Source organism: Mastigoproctus giganteus, chromosome 8, assembly GCF_048544385.1.
Source record: "Mastigoproctus giganteus isolate SK-2022 chromosome 8, ASM4854438v1, whole genome shotgun sequence".
Lineage (NCBI taxonomy): Eukaryota > Metazoa > Arthropoda > Arachnida > Uropygi > Thelyphonidae > Mastigoproctus > Mastigoproctus giganteus.
In genome coordinates, this window is record NC_143582.1 from 140,588,487 (window position 1) to 140,616,058 (window position 27,572).

The 27,572-nt window shown below is 37.6% G+C and overlaps 1 protein-coding gene across 1 annotated transcript in view; it reads right to left on the minus strand.

Annotated features, from left to right (window-relative positions):
* Positions 1-27,572, minus strand: part of Cad87A (cadherin 87A) — a 778,434-nt gene that overhangs the window by 494,609 nt on the left and 256,253 nt on the right. The window contains exons 14-15 of the mRNA XM_090378948.1: positions 26,309-26,473; positions 10,365-10,438 (exon numbers count right to left, since the gene is read on the minus strand). Coding sequence (XP_090235074.1) covers positions 10,365-10,438; positions 26,309-26,473 — 239 coding nt within the window. The remainder of the gene's footprint in view (positions 1-10,364; positions 10,439-26,308; positions 26,474-27,572) is intronic.

The window sequence follows — 27,572 nt, forward strand, 5'->3', positions numbered from 1 at the left end:
ATTCAATTTCTACTCCTGAACGATAACACCCACTGTATGTTTACTGAGCAAGCAACAATACAAATGCCGTTACAGCAAAGTACTTTTTCAGGTAAATTTCATCAAACTTTTGTGTGCTTCTTGTGTAGGCTTTCTTTACCTTTGTCAAAAAAACAATATAATATAATAAATTAAAAAAAAAAAAAAATATATATATATATATATATATATAATTAGTATCACAAACTGATAAAAGAATAATTATTAAATTGAAACAAATAAACCAATTAACTTTTTAATAAATTAAAGAAAGCAGCTATTTGCACAGTGTGTCATACATGCATTCTAAATTAGAATGCATATATGACATATATGAATTATTTTTTTAGAAGGCTGTGTGTGTGTGTGTGTGTGTGTGCGCGCGCACGCATGTGTGTGGCACTAAACATTAGGAGAGCTGGGGACTTAACAAATACAGGGAAATGTTGGGAAAAAGTCACAATTGAGGATTAAATTTGAAAGTGTCTGCAATTCTGCCAGAAAAAAAAAAAACAGAAGAGAGTACATGTTGAGAGCCGTATCAATCAATTCAGCCCTGGAGAGACTGTGCAGGACTCAAGGGGTAGAAATTTTTCTCAGGGTAGAGATGGGATACACTTAAGGTATACAAGAATATCTGCTAATGCTATCGAGGCAATGTTAAATGTATTTCCCCAAGCTAGCAGTTTTCCTGCTAGCTTGGGGAAATACACAGATTAATAGATTATCTAGAGCTGCAGGAAGGGGAAAAAGTGATTCTTGCACTGCTTCTATTGAAACCAATAAATATACAGATATAGGAGCATAGTAAACAAATTTTAATGAAGTGCTGATTAAGTTACCAAATGCAGACATTGTAGGGAAATCAGAGACATGGTGTAAGCCAGACATAAGGGATGCAGAATTTGAATATGGTGAGTACAATACATACAAAAAGGATGGGGGGGGTATATTCTTAGTTAAGAAATATATTAAATCTAAGGCAATGAATCCATTTAACATGGGAGTCACCCAGTTCAATGTTGAATCAGTTTGGTGTGGCATATGGACTTGTATGTGTGTATTGGTTATGGGGCAGTACCTGGAACTGCAGTTCAACTCCACCAGCGAATTCTGACGTTACAAGAAATCTGTTAAAAAAAAAAAAAAAAAAAAACAGAGAGGCCAGCATATGAGTAGAATATTTTTTGCAATGTGTAATGTTTGCTGAAATAGGGTAGAGAGATTTTAAGTCAGAAAAGATCAAAAAGAGGAGATTCCAAAGTACCAAGTCTCTGAAAGAGAATATCAGAGCAGACATATTCATAAGTACCACTTTGAAAGTGAAAGGAATCATACAGTGAATAATTGGGACAACTGAAAAAGAGCAGTAGTTGAAACCACCAATAATTGGGATTCTGTCAGAAAAAGTAAGTCTAGGTTAGGCAGACTATAAGTGGAAATGGACATCATTCAGATTGTAACTGAGATCACATATATTTGTGAAATGAAATGAAAAGTTTAGAATGAGAAACTGCCTTCTGTAATGCCAAGTTAACTGCTTAATAAGCAATTCATACTAGTGTTTTTTATAATTTTTGTACATGGATAAAGACTACAAAGTGTCAAGAAAAGAACTACTGTCGTTTTAGCAGCAAGTTTTGCAATGTTGTAATGTTTAAAAATAATTTTTTATCAATTTTTTTCATTACAAATTGCATCCACGTTTTTTTTTGTATTTGTTTGTTTTTTTTCTTTTCTTTTAATATATACAAAATACAGTGATACTGATACACCTGCTAACTTCTCTAGTTTATTGAGAATTGCACCTCTCAATGGCTAACTGCACTGTGTGAGGACACCTTCCTGGTGCTATTAGCACTCCAGACTAGAATCAAATCACTGGAATCAAATGCCCATACTTTGGTTAGAGAGTAATATCACTGGAATGTGATGTTTGCAGCAATGCATCCCACAACACAGGAAAACCCAGAAAATGGGATGGATTGTAGTAGTAGTAGTGGCATGTGATGCAAGAAAGCAAGTGTATGAGCTTATGCAGCATCAGCCAAAAAAAAAAAAAAAAAAAAAAAAAAATCCACACCATTCCCTCCAAATGCCTGTCCAGTTCCTCCTTAAATTTATTTAACCTATCAACTTCCACAACGACAGATGGAAGTTTGTTCCAGCAATTAACCACCCGCTGGCTAAAGGCAAATTTCCGCACATCTATTCTACATCTGTCCTTTCTTAATTTGAATTTATGCCCCCTTAGGTTCGTAATCTGAACAAGTGGAAGGATCCCATCAGAATTCAGCACGCTGAACCCATTCAAGGCCTTATACACCTCAATCAGATCACCGCGCAGGTGCCTAGTCTCCAGCCACTGCAATTTGCAGAACTTAAGCCTCTTTTGATAAGAGGATCCCTTCATTCCCCTCACCAATCTTGTTGCCCTTCTCTGTACACGCTCAAGTAAATCTACATCCTTCCTAAAATGAGGCCTCCAGACCTGTACGCAGTACTCAAGGCGTGGCCTGACCATTGCCTTATACAGAGGGATAATCACCTCCTTTTCCCTGCTAGCAAAATTCCTATATATCATTGACAAAACCCCATGACCTGCCCTGGCAGCCTGTCTGCATTGCTCAGAAAACTTCATATCTGCCTGCACAATTACTCCCAGGTCTTTTTCATTTTCTACCACCTTAAGTGTAGTACCACACAGTTGGTACGTTTCTCTAGGGTTACTTCTAACCATATGCAGTACTTTGCATTTGTCAAGGTTAAACTTCAGTTGCCACTTCTTAGCCCATCTGCCCAAATTATCTAGATCCTGTTGCAGTAGCACACTGCCATTACTGTCATTAACAACCCTGCCAACCTTTGTATCATCTGCAAACTTAGATATTAAGCCTGATATACCTTCATCAATATCATTGATAAATATAAAAAACAACAGTGGACCTAACACCGAACCCTGTGGGACCCCACTAATAACATTAGTCCACGAAGAGCAGCACCCATTGATTACCACCCTCTGTCTTCTCCCACTTAACCATCCTTTTATCCATTGTAGCAACTTACCCTTAATACCATTTTTCTCCAATTTGTACAATAGTCTTCCATGCGCAACAGTGTCAAAAGCTTTCCTGAAATCCAAATATATGATATCAAAAATATTTTTTCGTCCAGTTCCTTTGTAACCACATCATAATATCCTATCAAATTTGTCAGACAAGACTTTCCCTTAACAAACCCATGCTGTGTCTGAATTATTGCTGCAGTCTTGTCTAGATGATGCAATGCATCTTTAACCAGTGACTCCATTATTTTACCAGTAACAGAAGTTAAACTAACTGGTCTGTAATTACTCGTGTCACCCTTCGATCCGCCTTTGTGAATTGGGGATACATTTGCACATCTCCAGTCCGTGGGAACCTCCCCTGAGTCCAAGGACGCTCTCATAATTATGGCTAAGGGTTTGCTTAGTTGCTTTGCCGCCTCCTTTAATATAACTGGATAGATCCCATCTACCCCAGGTGCTTTTCTTACGTTTAACTTCAACAATTTCTCTTCCACTTTGCTCTCAGTTATTGTTTAGTGTGTTAGGGTTCGGTATCGGTCCCAGCCCTAATCCATTTTAGTCTCTGCTTCGGCTATGTATGGATGCATGTATGTATGTATGTATGTATGTATGTGTGTATACATGTTACATAAGTACTGAGAGTAGGAGTGTGTTCTAGGCCTAATGATTGTGATAAGCATAACAAACAACTGTATAGAGAAACAGAGTTGGCCAGTGAATCAGAACGTCTTATATAATGGAGGAATTTAACTTTGCAGATACTGACTGGAACTTGTGGGTTGGTCACTCACATACTAGCAAGACTTTTGTAGATTTCTTGGATGATTATTTTCTTCATCAGTATGTTAGAGTTGTTGTTGTTATTTGGTTTTTAGGAGCATTAGCAACTAAGGCCATATTGCTCCGGGATATGCGGTGGTCATTCCCTGACCTTTCCGCATCCTCCGTATTTGGTGGTGACGGGCTCGAACCCCGGTCTAATCAAGAAGCGTGTGCTACGCACTGCTGCTCCTTCCTACCTGGCTACGGAGGCGCCTAGTATGTTAGAGAGGTAACAAGAGGAAGCAATATCCTTGATTTGGTTATCAGCATGCATTAAGAATCTGCAAGTGAAAGACTCACTAGGTGGCAGAAATCACAGTGTGCTTATATGGGATTTACTTAAAAACATAACTATAGGATAAAGGGAAAGGCTTTTGCTTTCGTAAGGGTGACCACAGTGGTCTCAAAGTTTATAGATTCTATGGGGCCAACTGATGATGTTACCAACAACAAATTCTAAATGGGAAGCAGTCAGGGAAGTAATAGTAGAAGCTAGTAGGCTTCTCATACTAACTAAGAAATACTGTTCAGCTTAGAGCTAAATGGATGTTAGATGAACTCATCCTACTTCTGGCAAAGAAGAAAAATGCATGGATGCATTTACTTTCTCGGGGTTAGGTATAAACTATTGTATAATCAGGTCACAAAGGAGGATAGGCAAGCTAAGGTAGATTACAAGACATTTCTGATAAAGAATACAAAGGAAAGCAGCAAAGACTTCTTTACTTATATTAAGAGTATATAGTATCAGTGTAAACACACCATAGTTTACTCATAAATTTAACTACATAAGTAGTGTAATGGCATTGTTTGATTTTATCTCATATTGTAGCTACCTTCACAACAAGATACCAGGTATTGTACTACTTTGAATAAATAATGCTTCTCTAGTAGAGGAGACTACTGTTATTTATTCTCAGTGGGCACCACCAACTCAGATGCATTTTGAAGCTTGTTTGGCTCATTCATCGGTGGACAGGTGGGTACCCTGATAATGCAGAATGCCATCACAGTTGCGAAGTTAATTCCACAATATGAGAGATGCCAAATGGTGAAGATAATGATAATATTTTGAAGACTAAATGCACAAGGCATAATATGTTATGGGTGAAATTAACTATATAATATCGGTATAAATACACCATAGTTTACCCATAGATTTAACTACATAAGTAGTGTAACGGCATCGTTTGATTTTATCTCATATTGTGGCTACCTTCACAGTAAGATACCAGGTATTGCACTACTTCAAATAAATAACGCTTCTCTAGTAAAGGAGACTACTGTTATTTATTCTCAGTGGGCACCACCAATTCAGATGTGTTTCGGAGCTTGTTGGCTCACTCATCGGGCCGACCGGGCTAGCCGGGTGGGTAAAGTGCCTGCCTGGCAAAACAAAGGTTGCGGGTTCGAATCCCACCTCAAGCTTGGATCAGAGTACAAAATGCAAAAACCTTGGGAGGTGCAATATGGCCACAGAAGCAGATGCACCAACGACTAACAAAAAAAAAAAAAAAAAAATCACTCATCGGTGGGTGTAAGGTGTATTTAGTGTCAGATGGCACCAGGGGTTTCCCCCATCTCCGTGTTGCTTTCATTGTGGGTGTACCAGTTTGCTGGAAATGCCAGAGGTTTAAAAGTGTATGGATATTGTATATGTGTTGTGTCATGTACCATTGTTCATCTGGTCGTTTAGCCGCTGAAACCCTGCTGAGGCCCAACGCTGCCCCACCTTTGCCCCACGGAGGCAGACCAGGAACCCAGTAGTTTTAGTTTCACATCGGTGGGTGGGCGGGTATCCTAATAATGCAGAAATATTGTGGAATTAACTTTGCAACCGTGATGGCATTCTGCATTATCAGGATACCTGCCCGCCAACCGATGAGTGAGCCAACAAGTTCCGAAATGCTTCTGGGTGGTGGTGGTGGTGCCCACTGAGAATTAATAACAGTAGTCTCCTCTACTAGAGAAGCACTATTTATTTGAAGTAGTGCAATACCTGGTATCTTATTGTGAAGGTAGCCACAATATGAGATAAAATCAAACGAAGCCATTACACTACTTATGTAGTTAAATTTATGGGTAAACTATGGTGTATTTACACCGATATTATATAGTTAATTTCACCCATAACATATTATGCCTTGTACATTTAGTCTTAAAAAAAATTATATTAATAGTAGAAGGAAGGGGTGGAATCACTTTGGTCCACATAATGTTGCTTTTAACTGTTGTTGATCATGCTACGGTTGTTGACAAACTGAAGGTATTTTGCATCTATATTCACATATCAGGAATTCTTTAGGGAAGTTGGATACTAGAAGTTTATCAAACTCTAACAGGGAGTTAAAAGATTTTGTGATCACTGAGAGGAAAGTGAAAGAGAAATTATTGAGGCTAAACATAAAAAGTTTCCTGGGGTGGATGAAATCTATCCAATTATATAAAGGAAGGCAGCAAGGGAGGTAAGTAAACCCTTAGCCATAATTATGAGAGTATCTTTGGATTCGGGGAAGGTTCCTATGTACTGGAGATGTGCAAATGTATCTCCAACTCACAAGGAAATAATGGATCACTGGTTAAAGAAGTAGTGTTAAAGAAGTAGCAGGACTATCTATACTGCTGTCACAACATGGATTTATTATCCAGTTAGATTGGTGAGACAAGGCAATCTTGTCTCACCAATCTAACTGGATACTATGATGCAGTTACAAAGGAACTTGATGCAAAAAAATTATTTTGATATCATATTTCAGAAGTGTGGCTTTAAGGGCAAGCTGTGGTTGAATGAGATAAGACAGAGATCGGTTATTAATGGACACTGCCCTTTGTAGACAAAAGTTCTTCATGGAATCCCCCAGGGTTCGGTGCTGGGCCAATGTTGTTTTTTATTTTTTGATGAAGGTATATCAGGCTTAATGTCTAAGTTTTCAGATGATACAAAGGTTGACAGAGTGGTTAATGACAGTAATCAAGGTAAGTTACTGCAACCAGGATTTAGAAAAATTAAGCAGATGGCCTGAGAAACAGCAGTCAAAGTTTATTATTGACAAATGCAAGGTACTGCAAAATGGTAATCCAATTATTAATTAATATATCAGTTATGTGGTACTGTACATATCAATTATGTGGTACTGTACTCAAGCTAGTGGAAAATTAAAGACCTGGGGGTAATTGTGCAGTCAGATCAGAGGTTCTCTGAGCAGTGCAGACAGTTATTCCTGCTAGGAACTTCACTAACAGTGGGAAGTGGTCATGCTTTTTCACAAGGCAATGGTTAGGTTATATCTTGAGTACTGCATGCAGGTTATGAAGCCTAATTTCAGGAAGGTTGTGGATTTATTGGAACAGGTGCAGAGAAGATCAATGAGATTGGTGAAAGTTTGGTTTGGGTTTTATTGACGCATTAACAACTGAGGCTATAATGTGACAAAACCAGATTGGTAAAGGAACGAAAGGGTGGTCTTACCAAGAAAGGCTTCAGTTTCTGCAAATTGCAGAACCTGGAGACTAGGCACCTACAAGGTGATCTGACTGAAGTGTTTAAAACTTTGAATGGATTGAGCAAGCTTAATGCTGATGATATTCTTGTTCATTTTGCTGTTTGGTTTTTAGGAGCATTAGCAACTAAGGCCATATTGCTCCGTGGATATGCGGTGGTCATTCACTGACCTTTCCGCATCCTCCGTATTTGGTGGGCACGGGCTTGAACCCCGGTCTAATCAAGAAGCGTGTGCTACGCACTGCTGCTCCACCTGGCTACGGAGGCGCCATATTCTTGTTCACACTACACACAAAGGGAATAAATTTAAATTGGGGAAGGATGGTTGCATGATAGGTGTGCAGAAGTATGGGATCAGCTAGTGGGTGGTTGATTATTTGATTAATCTTCCATCTGCTGTATGTAGGTAGTTTGAATAAATTCAAGGTAATTTTTTGTTGTTGTTGTTGTTGTAATGGGAGTTTCTGGTGCAAGGGCTACTTTGGCCGTATTGCACATACCAGAGGTAGTGAAGCAGTATGTGATGTCTGCTCTGGGAGCAGTTAAAATTGATTATACATTTGAATTCGTTTTAGATACAAAAAGAATTCGGAGAGATTTGCATTGTTACCTATGATGCGATTCAAGGTAGAACTAGTCAAATTATTAGCGGGCATGGACAGATATAGGAAATTTTTTATTTTTCATTTATATATTTTTTGGCTGATGCTTTATAAGTTTACTTTTTTGTATCTTTTGCTATTACTAATACTAATCTTTTATATCCATAACATTCTTTAAAAAAAAAAAACAATCCCACAGAACAATTTAGTGAGGTTTAATAATAATAATCATATTGATAGCATGATTTCAATTATAAAAAGATAAAATATTTGTTTCCTACTGACTTAGAAAGAGTGTTCTGAAATTGTTGTTCTCCTTTCCAGTCACTGTTGTTCACAATAACCAGAAAAACTGGTTTCATAACATGGATTAATCCAGAATGTGTGATCTTAATTAGGAATTAAGAAAGATTAACTATCTGTGATCCTTGATAAAATGCAGGCAAGTTTTGGTGGCATAGTTCTTGAACTTGAAGGAGAGATTCTTTGATAAAAAAAGTCCATAAACTAAAGAAATCAAAATGACAACAGTAAAGTGACAAGCAAATAATGTGATTCTACTACATTATATGGCCACAGTGATTTCAGCAACACAATGTTTATGTTCAGGTATAAAGAATGTCTGTAGAATACAGTAACTTTTCTGATTTTAAAATTAATCCTGAAAATATAAAACCACTAAAAAAAATGTTGCATTGTCAATATTATGGCAGACTAGCTGATGAATGGTCCAACCAAAGAAGTGTAAAGTGATAAGGAATTATGTACAGTCTGAAACATTTCACAGTGGCCCTAGGATTAGAGATCAAAAGATTACCCTTTAATGATCAAAAAGCTCTAAGTAACTTCAGTACAATGAAAATGAAAAGAAAGCTTAATATTAAAAACTACACAAAGAAATTAGTAAGACTGCAGGGGAAGTAAATTATTTGAATTAATCTCAATGTTAAGAATGGGCAGAAATAAAACTTTATATCTTTAACTGGATTGATAGGACAACCAAAAAAGTGACGGATACACTAAGAGTGAACTGAATGAAAGATTTACACCCTTTGAAAAGGAGTCCACATCTAATAAACAAACAGGTGATGTAAAATAAAAACATTCATCACAATAAGACAAAAAAAATTTGCACATGCATAGAAAGAAATAATACAAAAGAGAAAAAACAGAAATAATACTAGCTTGTGGTAAACCAAACTAATACTTAGAAATTAAATTCATAGAAACAATTACATATAATAACAAAGACACACTGAATAAAAAAACAGCAGCAGCATAACAAGAAAAACTGAATAAAAAAGAAATTTCCATGCTTTATATATTTAGAGAAACAAAATTCATTAGAGAAGGTTCAAATTAACCAAGAGAAGAGACTACAATCAACCAACAGTTTAAGACCGAAAACTTGCAACAATAAAAGCTTTGAGAATATTTTTTTAATTATTTTTAGTGAAGGAGAATAAACTGAAGTCAGATGATAATTGGAAATTGATAGAAGATCACAGATTTTCAGAACAGGTGCAACATGATATTTTTAGAAATTAAGGGAAAAATTACACCAGAAGAAAACAAAGTACACAATATTAAAAGTAAGTTAGGAATACCTGTTTTGAAGAAATAGCATGAACATCGACACATGGGTTAATAAGTTTAAATGACTAGGGACATGGAAATTTGTGACAGGGAAAAGGAGGAGTCCTTGGGGATGGGGAGACTCAAACCTTAGGATTTAGTTTTACAATCTCATTCATCCATCTATTTATATTAAAATTGGAAATTAAACATCCACTGAAAGAGAGAAAATCCTTTTCTACTAGGTTTTACACAAAGCGTCCGTAGCCAAGTGGTCAGGAGCGGGAGTGCAGTAGCACATGCTCTTTGAGTAGACTGGGGTTCAAGCCCCTGACTGCTGAATACGGTCGATCTGCCAACCCGCACTGGACCAGCGTGGCAGATTATGGTCCATTTCCCTCAGCATGAATTGTTGAGGAGGCTTCCATCCTGCAGTGGGTTGATAATGGCTGCACTTTACTTTATGGCCTGAAACTCAGCAATTAAAATGAGATTTGACAATGGAAAACCAGGAACTAGAAACTCATTCCTACATTTGGGAAGGGAAGAAGCCCTGCTGATGAAATCAGCAGAATTAAGGTTAACGGGAGATGACTGCAAAACATTATAGAGTAAGGCAGCAAAGCTGAACGATCAGAGACAAATGGTGATTCGAAATATATTCAAACCTGAGCATGTGAGTAAATGGCAACACTGTTCCATTCCGGCACAACACATACTCACATAAAAATGTTTTCTCATTACTTTTTATGAGTTAAAAAAAAGAGCAATGTTTTACCTCTCAGCTCCATTACCAAATAATGAATATAAAATTCCAGCTTCACCATATGAACCGGTATCTCTATCAGTTGCCTATAAACATATAGAAAAACAAGCTTAAGAAACAAATTCAGAAAATAATGCTAAATCAACCAAATAACACTACTGATTCTATTTGCAGAGTAAGTTAATGAAAATTATAAAAGTTAAGCTCAAAATATTATGTTATCCAATAACATTATTAAATACATTATGAAACAAGACAATCATACTACAACACTAAATTTAACTAAAAGCCAAGCCAATAAAAAGATGAGAAAACCAATAAAAAAAAAGGTGAGAAAAGAAATATTTAATATGCATTTCATATTAAATATAAAGTTAAATTTTATATTAAATAAATTGGTTTTTAAATGAAATTAAAAGGAAATAGATAAAAATACATTAAAAATCATACAGGTATTAAAAATGTAAGTATAATGGCCATTAACAGGCCTCAACAAAATTTTTCAAATTCTAGTTGCCACTGCCAAAAGCTAGTCAACAGCTTGGGTGGATATAAAAAAAAAAGGCTTCCGGAACAGCCATTATGCAGTAAAGTTGAGTCACATGATGAAGTAAAAATACTAGTGTTCCCCTTGCTTGTTAGCTTCAAATTCATATAAATGCTAACATCCCAAAAAGGCTAATATCAATCAGCCCCATACTATGGACAACACTGTCTTACTGGATAACATAATATCATACTATGATATAGGACAGAACATTTATAATTAAACCATGATAATTAAAAACTTAAATTTATTTAGATGATTATCTTTCATCTATTTTAAATTAACTATTATGTTAAAAGTAGAAGGAAAGGGATGAATCACAAGGTTCAAATGGCTGAAGTATTGATGATTCAGTAGAGATTGGTGATAATCTGAATAAATATTTTGCATCTATGTTCAAACATGAAGTTTTTAGACACAGCGTTAGCAGAAGCGTTAGAAGTCTTCTTTATCTAATACTGCAAGTTAAATGATTTTATAATAATGAAAAGGAAGGAAGGAAGATGGAAGAGAAACTGCCGCAGCTAAAAATGAACAAAGCACCTGCCACATCTGATGGAATTGAATAGAATTTGTAGTCAAACCTTTAGGCCACACTAATGAGAGCATCATTAGAGTCAGCAAAAGTCCCTAGAGATTGGAGATGTGCAACTACAGACTTCTAAGTCTGACCTCCGTGCCATAGATAATAATGTAGTCAACAGTTAAAGAAGTAATGCAAGATCATCTTGAGAGAAGTGGAGACATAAGACAATTATAGCATGGATTTGTTAATGGTAGGCCAGGCCTGACATAATTCTAGAAAATTTAGTGATAACTTTAACATCAATAAAGAGACTTCAATACTGAATGATGAATCCAATTTACCATATACGAGGGTGGTTCAATAAAGAATCGCCTTCACCTACTTCCATATACCGCAGAGTCATGATATTTTGTATGTAGCATCATATATATCTCTGTACTAAAGGTGAAAATTTCAGCCCTGTGTCTTAATTTGTTTTTCTCTTACAGAGCTGAACGTGTGACGAAGTAGCATCATGGACAAAGTTGAAGCCAGAGCTGAACCACCCTCCTGTAATTTTGTGAGTAAGTTGGCATAATAGGCATCTGCAATTGAAAGGCGTAATAATAACTGATTAAGAAAGGCGTAATAATGACTACCTACCTTTCGGCAGGTAATCAGTCATTATTATGCCTTTCTCGTCCAAAAACACTGTTGGCAAGACCTTTCCTGCTCGCGCTTGGACCCTTGCCTTTTTGGGGGGTGGGGAACTATGATGTCACCATTCCATGGACTGCTTTTTACTTTCAGGGTCGAAATGGTGTATCCAACTTTCATCCTGAGTGATTAGACGAGAGAAAAAGTCTTCCTCATTTTTTTTGGCACAGGGCTAACAACCATTGTGATTTCTGTTGTCGATCAGCCTTCTGGAAACCAGTCAATAATCGGGGAATCCATCTTGCACTCAAATTCCATAAATGGAGTTGGTTATGGACTGTTTCAACAGAACCCACACTAATCTTCACCTCCTGGGACAATTCACACACAGATATCCGGTGATCTTCCACGATTAACCACTCCACTTTTCTGATCGTGCTGTCATCAATGGCTGAATGGGAAGGACCTGGAATGGGCTCAGATTCTACCGATGTCTGACCACACCTAAACTGTCAATGCCAGTGCTTCACAATGCCATAGGATGGGATTCATCCTTATATACAGCAGTCATCTCCTCGTGGATTTCTTTAGGAGATTTCCCCTTCAAGAACAGATACTTCAAGAAAAGATTAGCTTGGGATGGGGGCATATCATTACCATGACAGACTGAGGTTCTGTAAAGCGTAATTCCTGGGAACTGGACACCTGATTGACTTAACTGAAGACTACAGGGCTTTGAGAGGGTTAAGAAAAGTAAATGCTGATAATTTCAAACTATTTTAAATGGATAAATTTCTGAAATAATATGCCATTTTTTTACGTAATTATCATAAGAAATTGAGTTTAGAAAATATTTTTAATAGCCCCAGTCATATTTGTTAGCTTATTTTTAAATTTACGTGGGATTTAGTAAGTCATGACTTAATATTCAAAGAGCTTTTGTATTAGTGATTTCGGCTCAAATATCATTTCTCGTATTTGTATGGTATGGTATTTGTAGTGAAATAATTGTAATAAATAAATAGCTTGAAGGACTAATCATGTAAGTTAGCATACTTTTTTTTGTTTTTAACTAAAAAATTTTAGTTTTTCCAGATGACTGGAATTTCGGTTGGTCACTTATAAAGTAACAAGACTTTTGTATATTTACTGGATGCCAATTATCCAATATGCTGATGCAGTAAATATAAGCATGTTAGCATTATTAAAGGCACATGATGCAAGAAAGCAAGCTTATATAGCAACAGTCAAAAAAAAAAAAAAAAAACAACCCTTCTCATTTCACCCATTCACTCGCTCCAAATGTTTGTCTAGTTTTGACTTGAACCTATTTAAGCTATCAACTTCTATGACAGGTGAAAGTTTGTTCCAGTAATCAAACACCCACCCGCTGGCTAAAAGCAAATTTCCGCACACTTATCCTACACCTGTCTTTCCTCAATCTGAATTTATACACTCTCAGGCAATTATTCTAAGCAAGAGGAAGAATCCTATTAGAACTGAGCATGCTCAAACCATTCAAAGCTTTACACACCTCAGTCAGATCACCTTGAAGATGCCTAGTCTCCAGACACCGCAATTTGCAAAACTTAAGCAAATAACAAAAGAACATTGGAATGGAATTGTTCCATTCACTAATCTTGTTGCCCTTCTCTGTACTCGTTCCAACAGCTCTACATCCTTCTCAAAATGAGGCCTCCAGACCTGTATACAGTACTCAAGGTGTGGTCTGACAATTGCCTTATACAAGGGGATAATCACCTCCTTATCCCTGCTAGAAAAAAATTGTGTATATCATTGACAAGACACCATGAGCTACTCTTGCAGACCATCTGCACTGCTCAGAAAACTTCATATCTGCCTGCACAATTACTCCCAGGTCCTTTTCATTCTCTACCACTGTCAGTGTGGTACCACAGTTGTTTGTTTGTTATTTGAATTTTAGGAGCATTAGCAACTAGTGCCATATTGCTCCAGGGATATGCGGTGGTCATTCTCTGACCATTCCGCATCCTCTGCATTTGGTGGGCACGGGCTCGAACACCATTCTAATCAAGAAGCACATGATACGCACCGCTGCTCTGCCCACCTGGCTACGGAGGCGCCGGTACCACAGAGTTGATATGTTATTCTGGGATTACTGCTTCCCATATGAAGTATTTTACATTTGTCAATGTTAAACTTCATTTGCCACCTCTCAACCCATCTGCTCAACTTTTCTAGATCCTGTTGCAGCATTGTACTGTCATTAGTGTCATTAACAGCCCTGCCAACCTTTGTATCGTCTGCAAACTTGGACATTAAGTCTGACATACCATCATCAATATCATTTATAAATACAGAAAACAACAATGGACCCAACACTGAACCCTGAGGGACTCCACTAATAACATTAGTCCACAAAGAGCAGTGTCCATTGATTACTACTCTCTGTCTGCTCCCACTCAACCATCCCTTTATCCATAGCAGCAATTTGCCTCCAATGCACACTGCTCCAATTTGTGCAGCAGTCTTCCATGTGCAACAGTATCAAAGGCTTTTCAAAGATCTAAATATATGATATCAAAGTTATTCTTTTCATCCAGTTCCTTTGTGACTACATCATAGTATCCAATCAAATTAGTTAGACAAGACTTCCTCTTAACAAACCCATGCTGTGTCCGATCTATAACTGAAGTCTTGTCTAGATGATCCTGCAATGCTTCTTTAACCAGTGCCTCCATTAATTTCCCTAGAACAGAAGTTAAACTAACAGGTCTGTAATTACCTGTGTCTCCCTTTGATCCTCCTTTGTGGATTGGGGTCACATTTGCACATCTCCAGTCCATAGGTACCTCTCCGGAGTCAAGGGGAGCTCTCATAATTATGGCTAAGGGTTTGCTTACTTCCTTTGCCGCCTCCTTTAATATAACTGGATAGATTCCATCCACCCCAGTTGCCTTGTTTGTGTTTATCTTCAACAATTTCTCCTCCACTTTACTCTCAGTTATTACAAAGGAGTAATACTCTTGATTTGATTATCAACAGTGATTCTTCATGCATTAAGAATCTGCAGATAAATGAACCACTAGGTGGCAGTGATCACAGTGTGCTGAAGTGGGATTTACTGAAAGAGGTAACTACCATTAGGGGTAAAGGGAAGGGTTATTGCTTCCGTAAAGGCGACTACGATGGACTGAGACAGTATTTAAATTCTATACAGTGGGACCAACTGATGATGTTACCAACAGCAAATTCAAAATGGGAAGCATTCAAAGAACATATCTTGGAAGCTACTAGGCTTTACATACCAACTAAGAAATATTGTTCAAGGTTTAGGCCAAAATGGATGTCAGATGAACTAATGAGGCATATGGCAGAGAAGAAAAATGCATGGGATACTTACAAATTAACACATGACACAGAAGCCTATGATAGATACAAGTTGATATGCAACCAAGTTACAAAGGAGGTTAGGCAGGCGAAGGCAGATTACGAGAAATCCTTGGCAAGGGATGCAAAGAAAAACAGCAAAGAGTTCTTTACTTATGTAAACTCTAGAAGGAAGGGGATGAATCAGATTGGTCCACTTGATATTGATGGGTCAACTGTTGATGATCCTGCTCAGGTAGCTAACAAACTAAATGAATATTTTGCATCGACATTCACACATGAGGAGTTATTCAGCAAGGGGAATGCCAGAGGTGTATTCAACTCTAGCAGTAAGCTAGAGAATCTTGAAATAACTGGGAGTAAAGTGGAGGAGAAACTGTTGAAGATAAACATAAGAAAGGCACCTGGGGTGGATGGGATCTATCCAGTTATATTAAAGGAGGCAGCAAAGGAAGTAAGCAAACCCTTAGCCATAATTATGAGAGCTTCCTTGGACTCAGGGGAGGTACCCATAGACTGGAAATGTGCAAATGTGACCCCAATTCACAAAGGAGGATCAAAGGCTGACACAAGTAACTATAGACCTGTGAGCTTAACTTCTGTTCCAGGAAAATTAATGGAGGCACTGGTTAAAGAAGCACTGCAGGATCATTTAGACAAGACCTCAGTTATAGCTCAGACACAGCATGGTTTTGTTAAGGGGAAGTCTTGCCTGACCAACTTGATTGGATACTATGATGCAGTCACAAAAGAACTGGATGCAGGGAATAACTTTGATATTATATACTTGGATCTTAGAAAGGCTTTTGATACTGTGGCACATGGAAGACTGCTACACAAATTGGAGCAGTGTGACATTGGAGGCAAATTGCTGCTATGGATAAAGGGGTGGTTGAGTGGGAGAAGACAGAGAGTGGTAATCAATGGACACTGCTCATCATGGACTAATGTTATTAGTGGAGTCCCTCAGGGCTCAGTGTTGGGTCCATTATTGTTTTCTGTATTTATAAATGATATTGATGATGGTATATCAAGCTTAATGTCCAAGTTTGCAGATGATACAAAGGTTGGCAGGGTTGTCAAGGACACTACTGACACTACACTGCTTCAACAGGATCTGGAAAGGTTGAGCAGATGGGCTGAGAGGTGGCAAATGAAGTTTAACATTGACAAATGTAAAGTACTACACATGGGAAACAGCAACCCCAGGGCAACGTATCAACTCTGTGGTACTACACTGACAGTGGTAGAGAATGAAAGGGACTTGGGGGTGATTGTGCAAGCAGATATGAAGTTCTCTGAGCAGTGCAGACGGGCTGCAAGAGTAGCTCATGGAGTATTGTCAATGATATACAGGAATTTTTCCAGCAGGGATAAGGAGGTGATTATTCCATTGTATAAGGCAATGGTCAGGCCACACCTAGAGTACTGTATACAGGTCTGGAGGCCTCATTTCAAGAAGGATGTAGAGCTGCTGGAACGAGTACAGAGAAGGGCAACAAGATTAGTGAATGGAACAAAGGGGTGCCCTTACGAGGAAAGGCTTAAGTTTTGCAAATTACAGTGTCTGGAGACTAGGCACCAGCGAGGTGATCTGATAGAGGTGTATAAAGCCTTGAATGGTTTAAGCATGCTCAATGCTGATGGGATTCTTCCTCTAGCTCAGAAAAATCACCTGAGAGGGCATAAATTCAAATTGAGGAAAGACAGATGTAGGATAGACGTGCGGAAATTTGCCTTTAGCCAGCGGGTGGTCGGTTGGTGGAACAGACTGCCATCCCTTTTGGTGGAGGTTGATAGCCTAAATAAGTTTAAGGCTCAGCTGGACAGGTATTTTGAACGAACAGAGGGGTGAAGTGGAAGTGGGTTTTTTTTTTTTTTTTTTTTTTTTTTGGCTGATGCTGCATAAGCTTGCTTTCTTGCATCAAATGCCTCTACTAATGCTAATGCTAATGCTGATATATAATGCTAACAAGATTATCTATCTTACTGCCAGAGTTGAATACACCTCTGGCATTCCCCTCGCTGAATAACTCCTCATGTGTGAATGTCGATGCAAAATATTCATTTAGTTTGTTAGCTACCTGAGCAGGATCATCAACGGTTGAACCATTGATATCAAGTGGATCAATCTGATTCATCCCCTTCCTTCTAGAGTTTACATAAGTAAAGAATTCTTTGCTGTTTTTCTTTGCATCCTTTCCCAAAGATTTCTTGTAATCTGCCTTCGCCTGCCTAACCTCCTTTGTAACTAGGTTACAGACCAGCTTATATGTATTATAGGATTCTGTGTCACATGTTAATTTATATGTATCCCATGCATTTTTTCTTCTCTGTCACATGTCACAGTAAAATGAACGAGGACAAAATTTTCAAGATTATAAATGACTATAAATGACTAGAAATAAATTCAAGTTACGGGGGGAAATGTTTAGATTGGCCTGCAAGAAGTTTTATTTTAGCCAGCGAGTTACAAATTACTGGAATAAGTTGCCTCCATGGATGGTAGAGTCTGACAGTTTGGGGAAATTCAAAGGTCTTCTGGATAGTACTTTTGGGTAAGGAAAGCGCATAGGATGATAGGTTTAATTTCCTTTTTTTTTTTCTTTTTTTAATTATTATTATGTAGTTATTTATTTTATTTTATTTTATTTTATTATATATTTTTTTTTGGCTGGTGCAGCATAAGCCATAGGCTTTCTTGCACCATGCAGCCGTTACTAATACTAATGTCTAATTAGTTCATCTGACATCCATTTAGGCCCAAATCTTGAACAACATTTCTTTCTTGGTATGAAAAGCCTTGTAGCTAGCTTCCAAGATTAATTCTTTGAATGCTACCCATTTTGAATTTGCTATTGGTAACATCATCAGTTGGTTCCACCATATAGATTTTAAATACTGTCTCAGACCACCATAATCACCTTTACGAAAGCAAAAACCCTTCCCTTTACCCTTGATGGTAGTTACCTCTTTGAGTAAATCCCAATTCAGAACACTGTGATCACTGCCACCTGGTGGTTCCTTTATCTGCAGATTCTTGATGCATGAAGAATCATTACTTTTTTTTTTTTTTTTATGAAAACCCCAAACACGAAAGGTATCAAAACGTACAGTACTTAGTACCCTGCATGGGTTAAAGGAGAAGTATGGGGGAGGGGGATGCCGGAAACTTTGCTCTAGAAACTAAACATGGGTTTCACCACTTCAAACCTCAAATAAGCAAATTGGTGGTATTTCACTGGTTGATGAAAGTCATCTACCACCTGAAATGAGAGAGAGAGAGAGAGAGAGAGAGAGAGAGAGAGAGAGAGAGAGAGAGAGAGAGATGTGGTACTAATGACTTATAATCAGATCAAGAGTATTACTCCCTCTAGTTGCCTCCCGAACATGCTGCTGTAGAAAACAATCATCCAATAAATCCACAAAAGCCTTGCTAGTGTGTGAGTGACCAACCCACAAATTCTAGTCAATATCCGGGAAATTAAAATCCCCCATTATAAGACACTCTAATTTACTGGTTCACTCTATTTCTCTGCACAATAGCTCATTATACTCATCAAGCCTATAACACACACCTACTCTCATTTTTCCCATTTTTCCTTTCCCAGTGCTTATGTCACACCAAAGACTCAACATTACATTGTCCACCAACATCAATTGGATGCACTTCCTTAGATTTTATGTTTCTTAACTAACAGCATAACCCCTCCTCCCTCCCTGTCCTGTCTATCCTTTCTGTACACAGTGTACTCCCCAAATTCCAGTTCTGCACTGCTTATGTCTGTGTGACACCATGTCTCTGATATCCCAACAATATGTCTTGACTAGCACTTCAAGCTCATCGAATTTATTAACTATACTCCTAGCATTGGTGTATATGCAAGTATACATGCACCTGTTTCTACCCTTAGTTACTCTAACACAACCCATGTATTTACTTGTTCCACTATGACTCCCAGCAGTCCTGGATATTTCCATTGCATTGCTTTCCAGGCTGCTGCTCAATTGCATTTCAATAGAAGTAGTGCAAGAATCACTTTTACCTCTGCCAGCGGCAATCTCTCCTGTTAACAAGCACAGACCAGGCTGAGAAAAGTTCTACCCCTTGAGCCTTGCACAATCTCTTCAGAGCCGAATTGATCGACAAGGCTCTCATCATATACTCCCTCCTATCGTGTCTGGACAGAATTGCAGACCCTTTCAAATTCAACTCTAACTCATGGCTTTTTTTCCGCATTGTCTTGTATTTGTTAAGTAATTCTGCTGTTAAGTAATACTCTTAATATCATTAGTGTCAATGTGTATAACAATATCACCCTTTGTGCCCATAAAGGAGGATATCTGCCATACGTCATCAACCTTTGCCCCTGGCAGACCTACCCTGGTCCTCTTCCATCTATCCTTTTTGCATAATATGTTTCCCATTTCCCTGACAATAGAGTCACCTACAACAACTAGTTCGGTGCCTCTGTAGCCAGGTGGGCAGGAGCAGCAGCAGCAGTGCATAGCTCACACTTCTTGATTAGGCTGGGGTTCGAGCCCGTGACCACCAAATACGGAGGATGCGGAAAGGTCAGGGAATGACCACCGCATATTCCCAGAGCAATATGGCCTTAGTCGCTGATACTCCTAAAAATGAAATAACAAATAAACAAACTAGTTCCTTTGAGATCAGCGCATTCTGCCATGGGGTTGCCTCTGTGTTGCGTGATGTTCAAGTGCAAGCTGTGGCATTGATGTGGGCAGCTGAGAGCTTGATGGGCCCCCTCAATTTAAATCCTTCAATTCACCCTGTCCTTCAAGCTCTCATATAAACCCATAATAATGCCGAGTTGGTGCCTGATTTCCTCGCACTCCTTACATCATGCACACACAAAGACATTCTCCTTGGCAATATCATGTCCCGTTCCTGATTGCTCCACAAACATCAAACAAGCAGTGCATTTCAATAGACTGTGATTCAGAAGACAACAGCCCCCTTCAGTTCTCCCCTGAGCCACAGCACTTCCACTAGTTTGAGCCTTTTGCTTTGCTGCTCTGGTCTGAGTCATGATTTCTATTCAAGTTCAATAAAATTCCAATACAAAATATAACCCTAAACCTATATCCCACTGCAGTTATAACACTATATATATGTATTTCGGTATCGAATATTATCTCCAAGTTATGTTATATGACTTTCTTATCCCCTGTCAACTTATATATATTAATTTATGATCTTACGTTTGTAATAACTGGGTCGCTATATTTATTTAGTTAAAAAAAGTATGATTCAATTGACAATGAAATATAATAAGATTAATAAATTTTACTGATTAATTGATACTACTATGCTCACTATCTAGTTTTCCGTTAAACCTTACGCTAGCATACATTGTGTTGTATAATAATGTCGGCCAGTTACGAACGGTTAATCTACGGATATGAGGTATTATTTACTTTCCAAATCGCGCTATCTAAATTCACAATAAACCACGGAGCTTGACTAGGTCTGTAAGCTACTTATAGAAAATAATTTAATCTAACAATTAAGTCAATAAAGTGGCTAAGTATAATTAAAAACTTCCGTTTGCGGGAGCTGCAAAACCTGTCCCAATGTGGATTTGATACCCTTACCGATACTAAGTAATAACTATGGTTTAACTATGGATGATCCTCTCAGGTTGCTAATAAACTGAATAGATATTATGCATGTAGAATCACACTTCAGGATCTTTTTAGTGATGGGGATGAAAAAAGCGTAACAAATTCTTGCACTCTGAAAATCTAACAAAGGTGGTGCAAGAATGTTTGCCAGTGTCATAAGCATGTTAGAGAGGCAACAAGAGAAACAATATTCCTGATCTGATTTTCAGCGTGACTCTTCATGCATAAATAATCTGCAAATAAAAGAACCAGGTAGTAGTGTACTGATGTCAGATTTACTAACACACCCTAAAGGTTCAGGGACTCTGCTAGTTAAGGAAGAGAAAGGTAATTTAGATCTGCGTTTATCTGACAATATGGGTCAAAGTAATGCTTACACTTGCCTCATAAATTCTTGTTTGTTGCCACAATAGCCGATGTTGATGAGATCTTCTGAGGGTAGTAATGTTTCAAATGAAAGGGAAGATACAGCTTGGGATACAAACCTAAATAACTTCAAGGAGTGTGTCAGGGTAATAAACTACAGAAGATTACTTAGACACAACTGTGTCTACAGTAATATCATGAGTGTTGTCAACAAAATGCCTGAATTTGAACTCCTGGTTAGGACAACTAATGCTGATATAAAAGGTCCAACAGAAAAGTGGTGCCACCGGAAAACTGGTGATGACGAGTTCCACTACAGCAGCAGTTCCCAACCTTTTTTTTACTCGCAAACCCCTTTCAACATAACATTTTTAATGCAAAACACTAAGCCTATATTCTCTGAAATCGTATAATATTTCTGAATTTTATTATAAAATATTTCCAGTACTACATTTTTATAAGCAACATTGCGTAATAATAAATATTATTATTAAGTATTATTTATATTTTGTAAAACAGTGATTATTCAGTCCAAACTAGATTTCGAACAGGCTAAGAGTAGAAAACTTGCTTCTTGTCCAAATGGTAGCAGAGCATTCTGGTCTCTTGGAAACTATTAGCTGTAATTTTTGCCCATCTCTGTTCCCACCTCTGTCAAAACCAGATGGTTCTGTTGCCACATCAGCCAAAGATAAAGCTGACCTGCTAGCACCCTATTTTTCTTCCAACTCATGTATTGACGATCTTGGTAAATCACCTCCAACCATTCCCAGTACACCCCATTCAATGCCTCCTGTGGTCTTCCACCAAAAGGATATCAGAATGATTTTGGATGAATCTGATGATAAGAAAGCTCCAGGTCCTGATGGTATTTCTCCACTTGTTTTCAAAACCTGTGACCCTGAACCTACTCCTGTTTTGTGTTGTCTTTTTCACTTTCTTATTCCAAAGGTGTTTTTCCTTGGAAATTTCTCATATCCAACCAGTTCCTAAAAAGGGTGACAAATCCCTTCCATCCAATTATCGTTCCATTGCAATTACTTCTACTCTTTCTGAAGTAATGGAGAAATCTATTAACCACCAACTCTTAAACTATCTGGAAATCTTTCATCTGATCAGTGATCACCAGTATAGATTCCATCAGTGTCGTTCCACTGGTGATATTCTGGCTTACACTGCCCTACTATTAATATCCAGATACCCATCCATGGATGGGGAAACAGGTCCGAAGCATGCAACACGTCACAGAACCTGCTATAAATATACACACAGTGCTTTGAACAAACAATTGCAAAAGTGGGCATGCAAGAAAACATGTTCAACAGAATTACCTCAATAGTTCAACAGAATTGATCACCTCATCAAATGCTAGATGCCGATTAACATGGTGTAAGGAGTGCAAATCCTGAACTGTAGAACAGTGGAAAACAGTCCTATAGACAGACGAGTCGAGGTTCACACTCTACCAGTCTGATAGCCGTTCGTGGGTAAGACGAATGCCAAGGGAACACTTCCTTACTGATTGTATCCTCTCTACAATGGGGTTTGGTGGAGGCAGTGTCATGGTATGGAGCTCCTTTCATGCTTTGGCTTGGGTCAATTAGTCGTTATTGACAAAACCCTAATGCTGTGTACAATTATGCACTTCCAATATTATGTATCAGCAAGACAATGTGCCATACTGCTTGGGTCGAAACAGAGTGACTTGAGGAATGGGTGTGGAAAAGTTGGATTGGCTAGCCCAGAGTCTGGATCTGAACCCTATCGAGCATCTTTGGGATGTACTAGATCATTGGGTATGTGCACGTCAAGATCGTCCAAAAGAACAAGACCGAACTGGTGGCTACGTTAAAGGCCGAATGGAGGAACATATCACCTGATATTTATAAAATGCTGTTGAGAGTATGCCACGAAGATTGAAGGCTGTCATAAAAGCAAATGGTTTCAGCACAAAATATTAAATGTCACAATAAAAGCTCTTTTTTTGTTTAAAGGCTGGTGTCCAGATATTAATGGTAGGGCAGTGTATGTTACGCATCTATGGATAAATTCAATGGAAAAGTTTAGTGAAACTCAAGCCATTGCTCTTGACTTTTCAAAGGATTTTGATCATGTTTGCCATAAAGGCCTTCTAAATAAAATTCCATTCTTTGGTTTGCCACTGTTCTTTGTAATTGGGTATCCAGTTTTCTCTCTGACCCCTCACTTTGGGTGATGGCAGATGGCTCTCTGTCTTCTAATTTCTCATTGATGCTGGTTCCCCAATGTTCGGTTCTTTCTCCCACTCTTTTCCTCTTGTATATATTAATGATCTTCTTCCACTGACCGGAAATTCTATCCATAGTTTTTCTGACTACAGCACATTGCATTTCACCTTCCAGTTTGAGAAACCTTGCCCTGCTGAAACAGCTTCAACTTTGAGTATCCACTGCCAAATCCTTAAATGCTAATCTCCAGTTAATTCTCCCCTGGGGCAAAGAAAACTTAATTTCAATCCTTCTAAAACTCAGTCCTGTCTTATATCTTGCAAAATGCTCATCTCCTATGATGCTCCGATTTCTAGACAGGATCTTGGGGGATTACCCTGACTTCTAATCTCTCTTGGCATAAAGCACATTACAAATATTGTGTTCTGTGCATCTAAAAAACTGAGTTTTCTCTTCTGTTCTCAGTGTTACTTTTCTTCCAAACAGTTGTTGACTCTGTAGAAATCGCAAATCCAGCCTACCATGGGATATTGTTCTTACATCTGGGGCAATACTTCCAAAACCTCTCTTAGGCTTCTAGATTCCCTTCAAAAGAGGGCAGTTAGGTTAATTAACGTCTCACCTGTAACAGAGTCTCTCCACTCTCTGTCTCATAGACACAAATTTCTGTTTCTGCTGCATCCCTTTTCTATAGATACTTGCATGGGCACTGTTCTTCTGAAATGGCTTCTATAATTCCTGCTCTCTTTCTCTTTCAAAGAAGTCTGAACACGTGCTGCAACCAGTCAACATCCTTTTACTGACCAAGTTCAAACTCACAGAACCAACTTTTCTTTTTACTCATTTATTCATTCAACTTCTGCTTTCTGGACCAATCTTCCTTCATATGTATTTCTTGAAAATTAAAATCTACAAAAGTTCAATTCTAATGTCAACAAGTATCTTCTTTCATCTTTTCAACCCTAAACCCATGCATGGTACTAAGTACTATATGTTCTTTAAAAAAAATAAAAGTACCTATACATAACAATGGTCCTTGAGAATGAAAAAAAAATTGCATGGAAAACATTTATTTAACATGATATATTATAAGATAGTAAACTAATTATAAGGAATTGTGGGATATCTGGTTTCTTTCTTTGGTTTTTACTTTCTATTTAATTTTAGTTCACTTTATTGTGTATTATTGATTATATTTTGTAGTTTACAATAATATACCTATGTAAATCTAAGCAGATGCCATTACTGAATTTTTAATGTAAATCCCCTGGTTTACATTAAAAGTTTTGCGAATCCCCAGGGGATTGCAAACCATCGGTTGGAAGCCGCTGCACTACAGTATCTATAATGTATTTAAGAAAGAGATGAATGATAGAAGGGATGGAGATGGTCATGTTTCTTAAAGAAAAGCAGCCTGAGTGTGAAAAGAACATTTACTGAGTCTGAAGTTCAGTCTGCCAGCATAGAATCTGCGTGGTGTGAGTTAGCACAAGCAAAGGAACAATGGGAGTGTGAGTAATTCAGAAATTTTTTTTTTTTTTTGCCTGGTGCAGCATAAGCCTCAGGCTTCCTTGCACCATATGGCTAATAATAATAATAATAATAATAATAATCTACACACCAGAAGATTATGAAGAATATGATGAGAGCTTTTACATGCAGATGGATTGAGCAAGCAAGTATGAATGTCTTATTAAAGTCTATGGATGACTTTAATCTGCCCCAGATTGATTCGAATAAGTGGGTGCAAAACTGATGATGGGGAAAAACTTTTTTAAATAAACTAGCATTAGCAGAGGCATTTGATGCAAGAAATGCAAGCTTATGCAGCATCAGCCAAAAAAAAAAAAAAAAAAAAAAAAACTCCTCCCATTTCACCCCTCCATTCGTTTCAAATACCTGTCCAGTTCAGCCTTAAATTTATTTAGGCTATCAACTTCCACGACAAGGGATGGAAGTCTGTTCCACCAACCAACCACCCGCTAGCTAAAGGCAAATTTCGGCACATCTATCCTATATCTGCCTTTCCTCAATTTGAATTTATGCCCTCTCAGGTGATTATTCTGAGCAAGAGGAAGAATCCCATCAGCATTGAGCATGCTCAAACCATTCAAGGCTTTATACACCTCTATCAGATCACCTTGCTGGTGCCTAGTCTCCAGACACTGTAATTTGCAAAACTTAAGCCTTTCTTCGTAAGAGCTCAGAAATCTCAGAACTGTCTAATCTGAAACTATTTAACTCAATTACAACATCTGTGATTGGGGCTAAGGCTTCAATTATTAAGAAGAAAGGCCTTTAGTGTTTATACAAAAAAGGTGAACAATCTTGACGGAGCAGAACACCAATAATTCAATCTGATATGAAATAAATGCTGAATAAGCAACTTCAATGGTTTTGGCATGTAATTAGGATGAACCCTATTAGTATGCATTACCGATATTGAGATTTCTTACCAATAAAAAAAAATTCATAATTTTTTTCACATTATTTCAGTTTATTGTAATATATTTATATGTTCCCAAGACACAACTGCTTCTTTTCTGGGAATTTAAGGTTTTTCAGGTTTGTTTTATATAATGCATTTATACTATTGATAAAATACTTTCAAAGAAGAAAATTAATATCACACTGACATTAAATACACACTTACTGTAATTGTAGAAACTACACTTCCAGGTGTAGCAGTTTCCATGATTGATGCTTTGTATTCAATCCTTTCAAATTGAGGTGAGTTATCATTTGTATCAATAATATTCACGGTTACTGTGGCAGTACTTGAAAGTTTAGATTGTGTAAAAGCTTCTTCTGCAATTATCTGAAAGAGAATATTTAAAATATATTCCTATTAGATATAGTCGATGATAACTAATCTTTTAATTTCAAAAACATTTAAAAACAAACAGAAGTCACATTATACTCTGATAAATCCTGCATCCACAACCATATCAAAAAATCAGAATCTGAAAACAAGGATTAATCACCTCTCAGGTGATTAATCTCAGAATAATCACCTGAGAGGGATCATTGAAGCTTGTGCTTCAATGAGCATTGAAGTACAAGCATCAGCTGGCATCACGAATATCTCCAAAACAGCAAACTATGTAGTGCTCCTAACATCAGATTGTTTCAAAATAGATGGAGTGCTCCTAATGTTTCATTGGATATCACCAGCGACTCACTTTTTCTATTCCCTGTTTCAAGATGGATGCTGTTAAAGTTGGATGTATTGTGCATTTATGTAATGTTGATTGGGAGTAGAAAGAGAAAACAACGATGGTGGCTTCATCCAGAAAATTTAAATAGGTTAAAAGCAGAAAAGTTTTATATTGTTTGAAACATGCAGGAAGTCTCCCAAGCAGTTTTTTTATTTTTTTTATTTTACAGAATGTTGATAGAGTTTTGATGAACTTCTAATGTTAATTAGTGAAAAAATTGCAAAGTTTGATACTGTGATGCAGAAATCAATACCAATGTTTACATCTATGTTTTACGTGCTATACCGACAGGTCAACTCCCACTAATTGAAATATTTCTGAAATGTTGTTTTCTTTGTTTGTAAAATTATTTTATTTCTACCCGATATTCTTATTCAAATATTAAAGTATTTGTAAGACTCTTTATCTTACAGAATCACATTCAGTAACATAAAAGGTAACTTCCTATTTGATTTTACCACATGGGACTTCTCAGAATAAAACACTTATGTTACTGGCTTCCCACCACTTGACATTATTTCCAGATGGAATATTGATAAGTACTTTCCATCCATTTGAAGCAGAAAACATTCTCCACTAACCACACTGTACAATAAAGCAAACCTTTTTTTATCAAATGTGCATTGCAGTGTTATCGGTTTTACACCAGTTTTTCCTGTTTCCACTGTGGCTTCCAATAGATGAATTTCCTCAATTTTG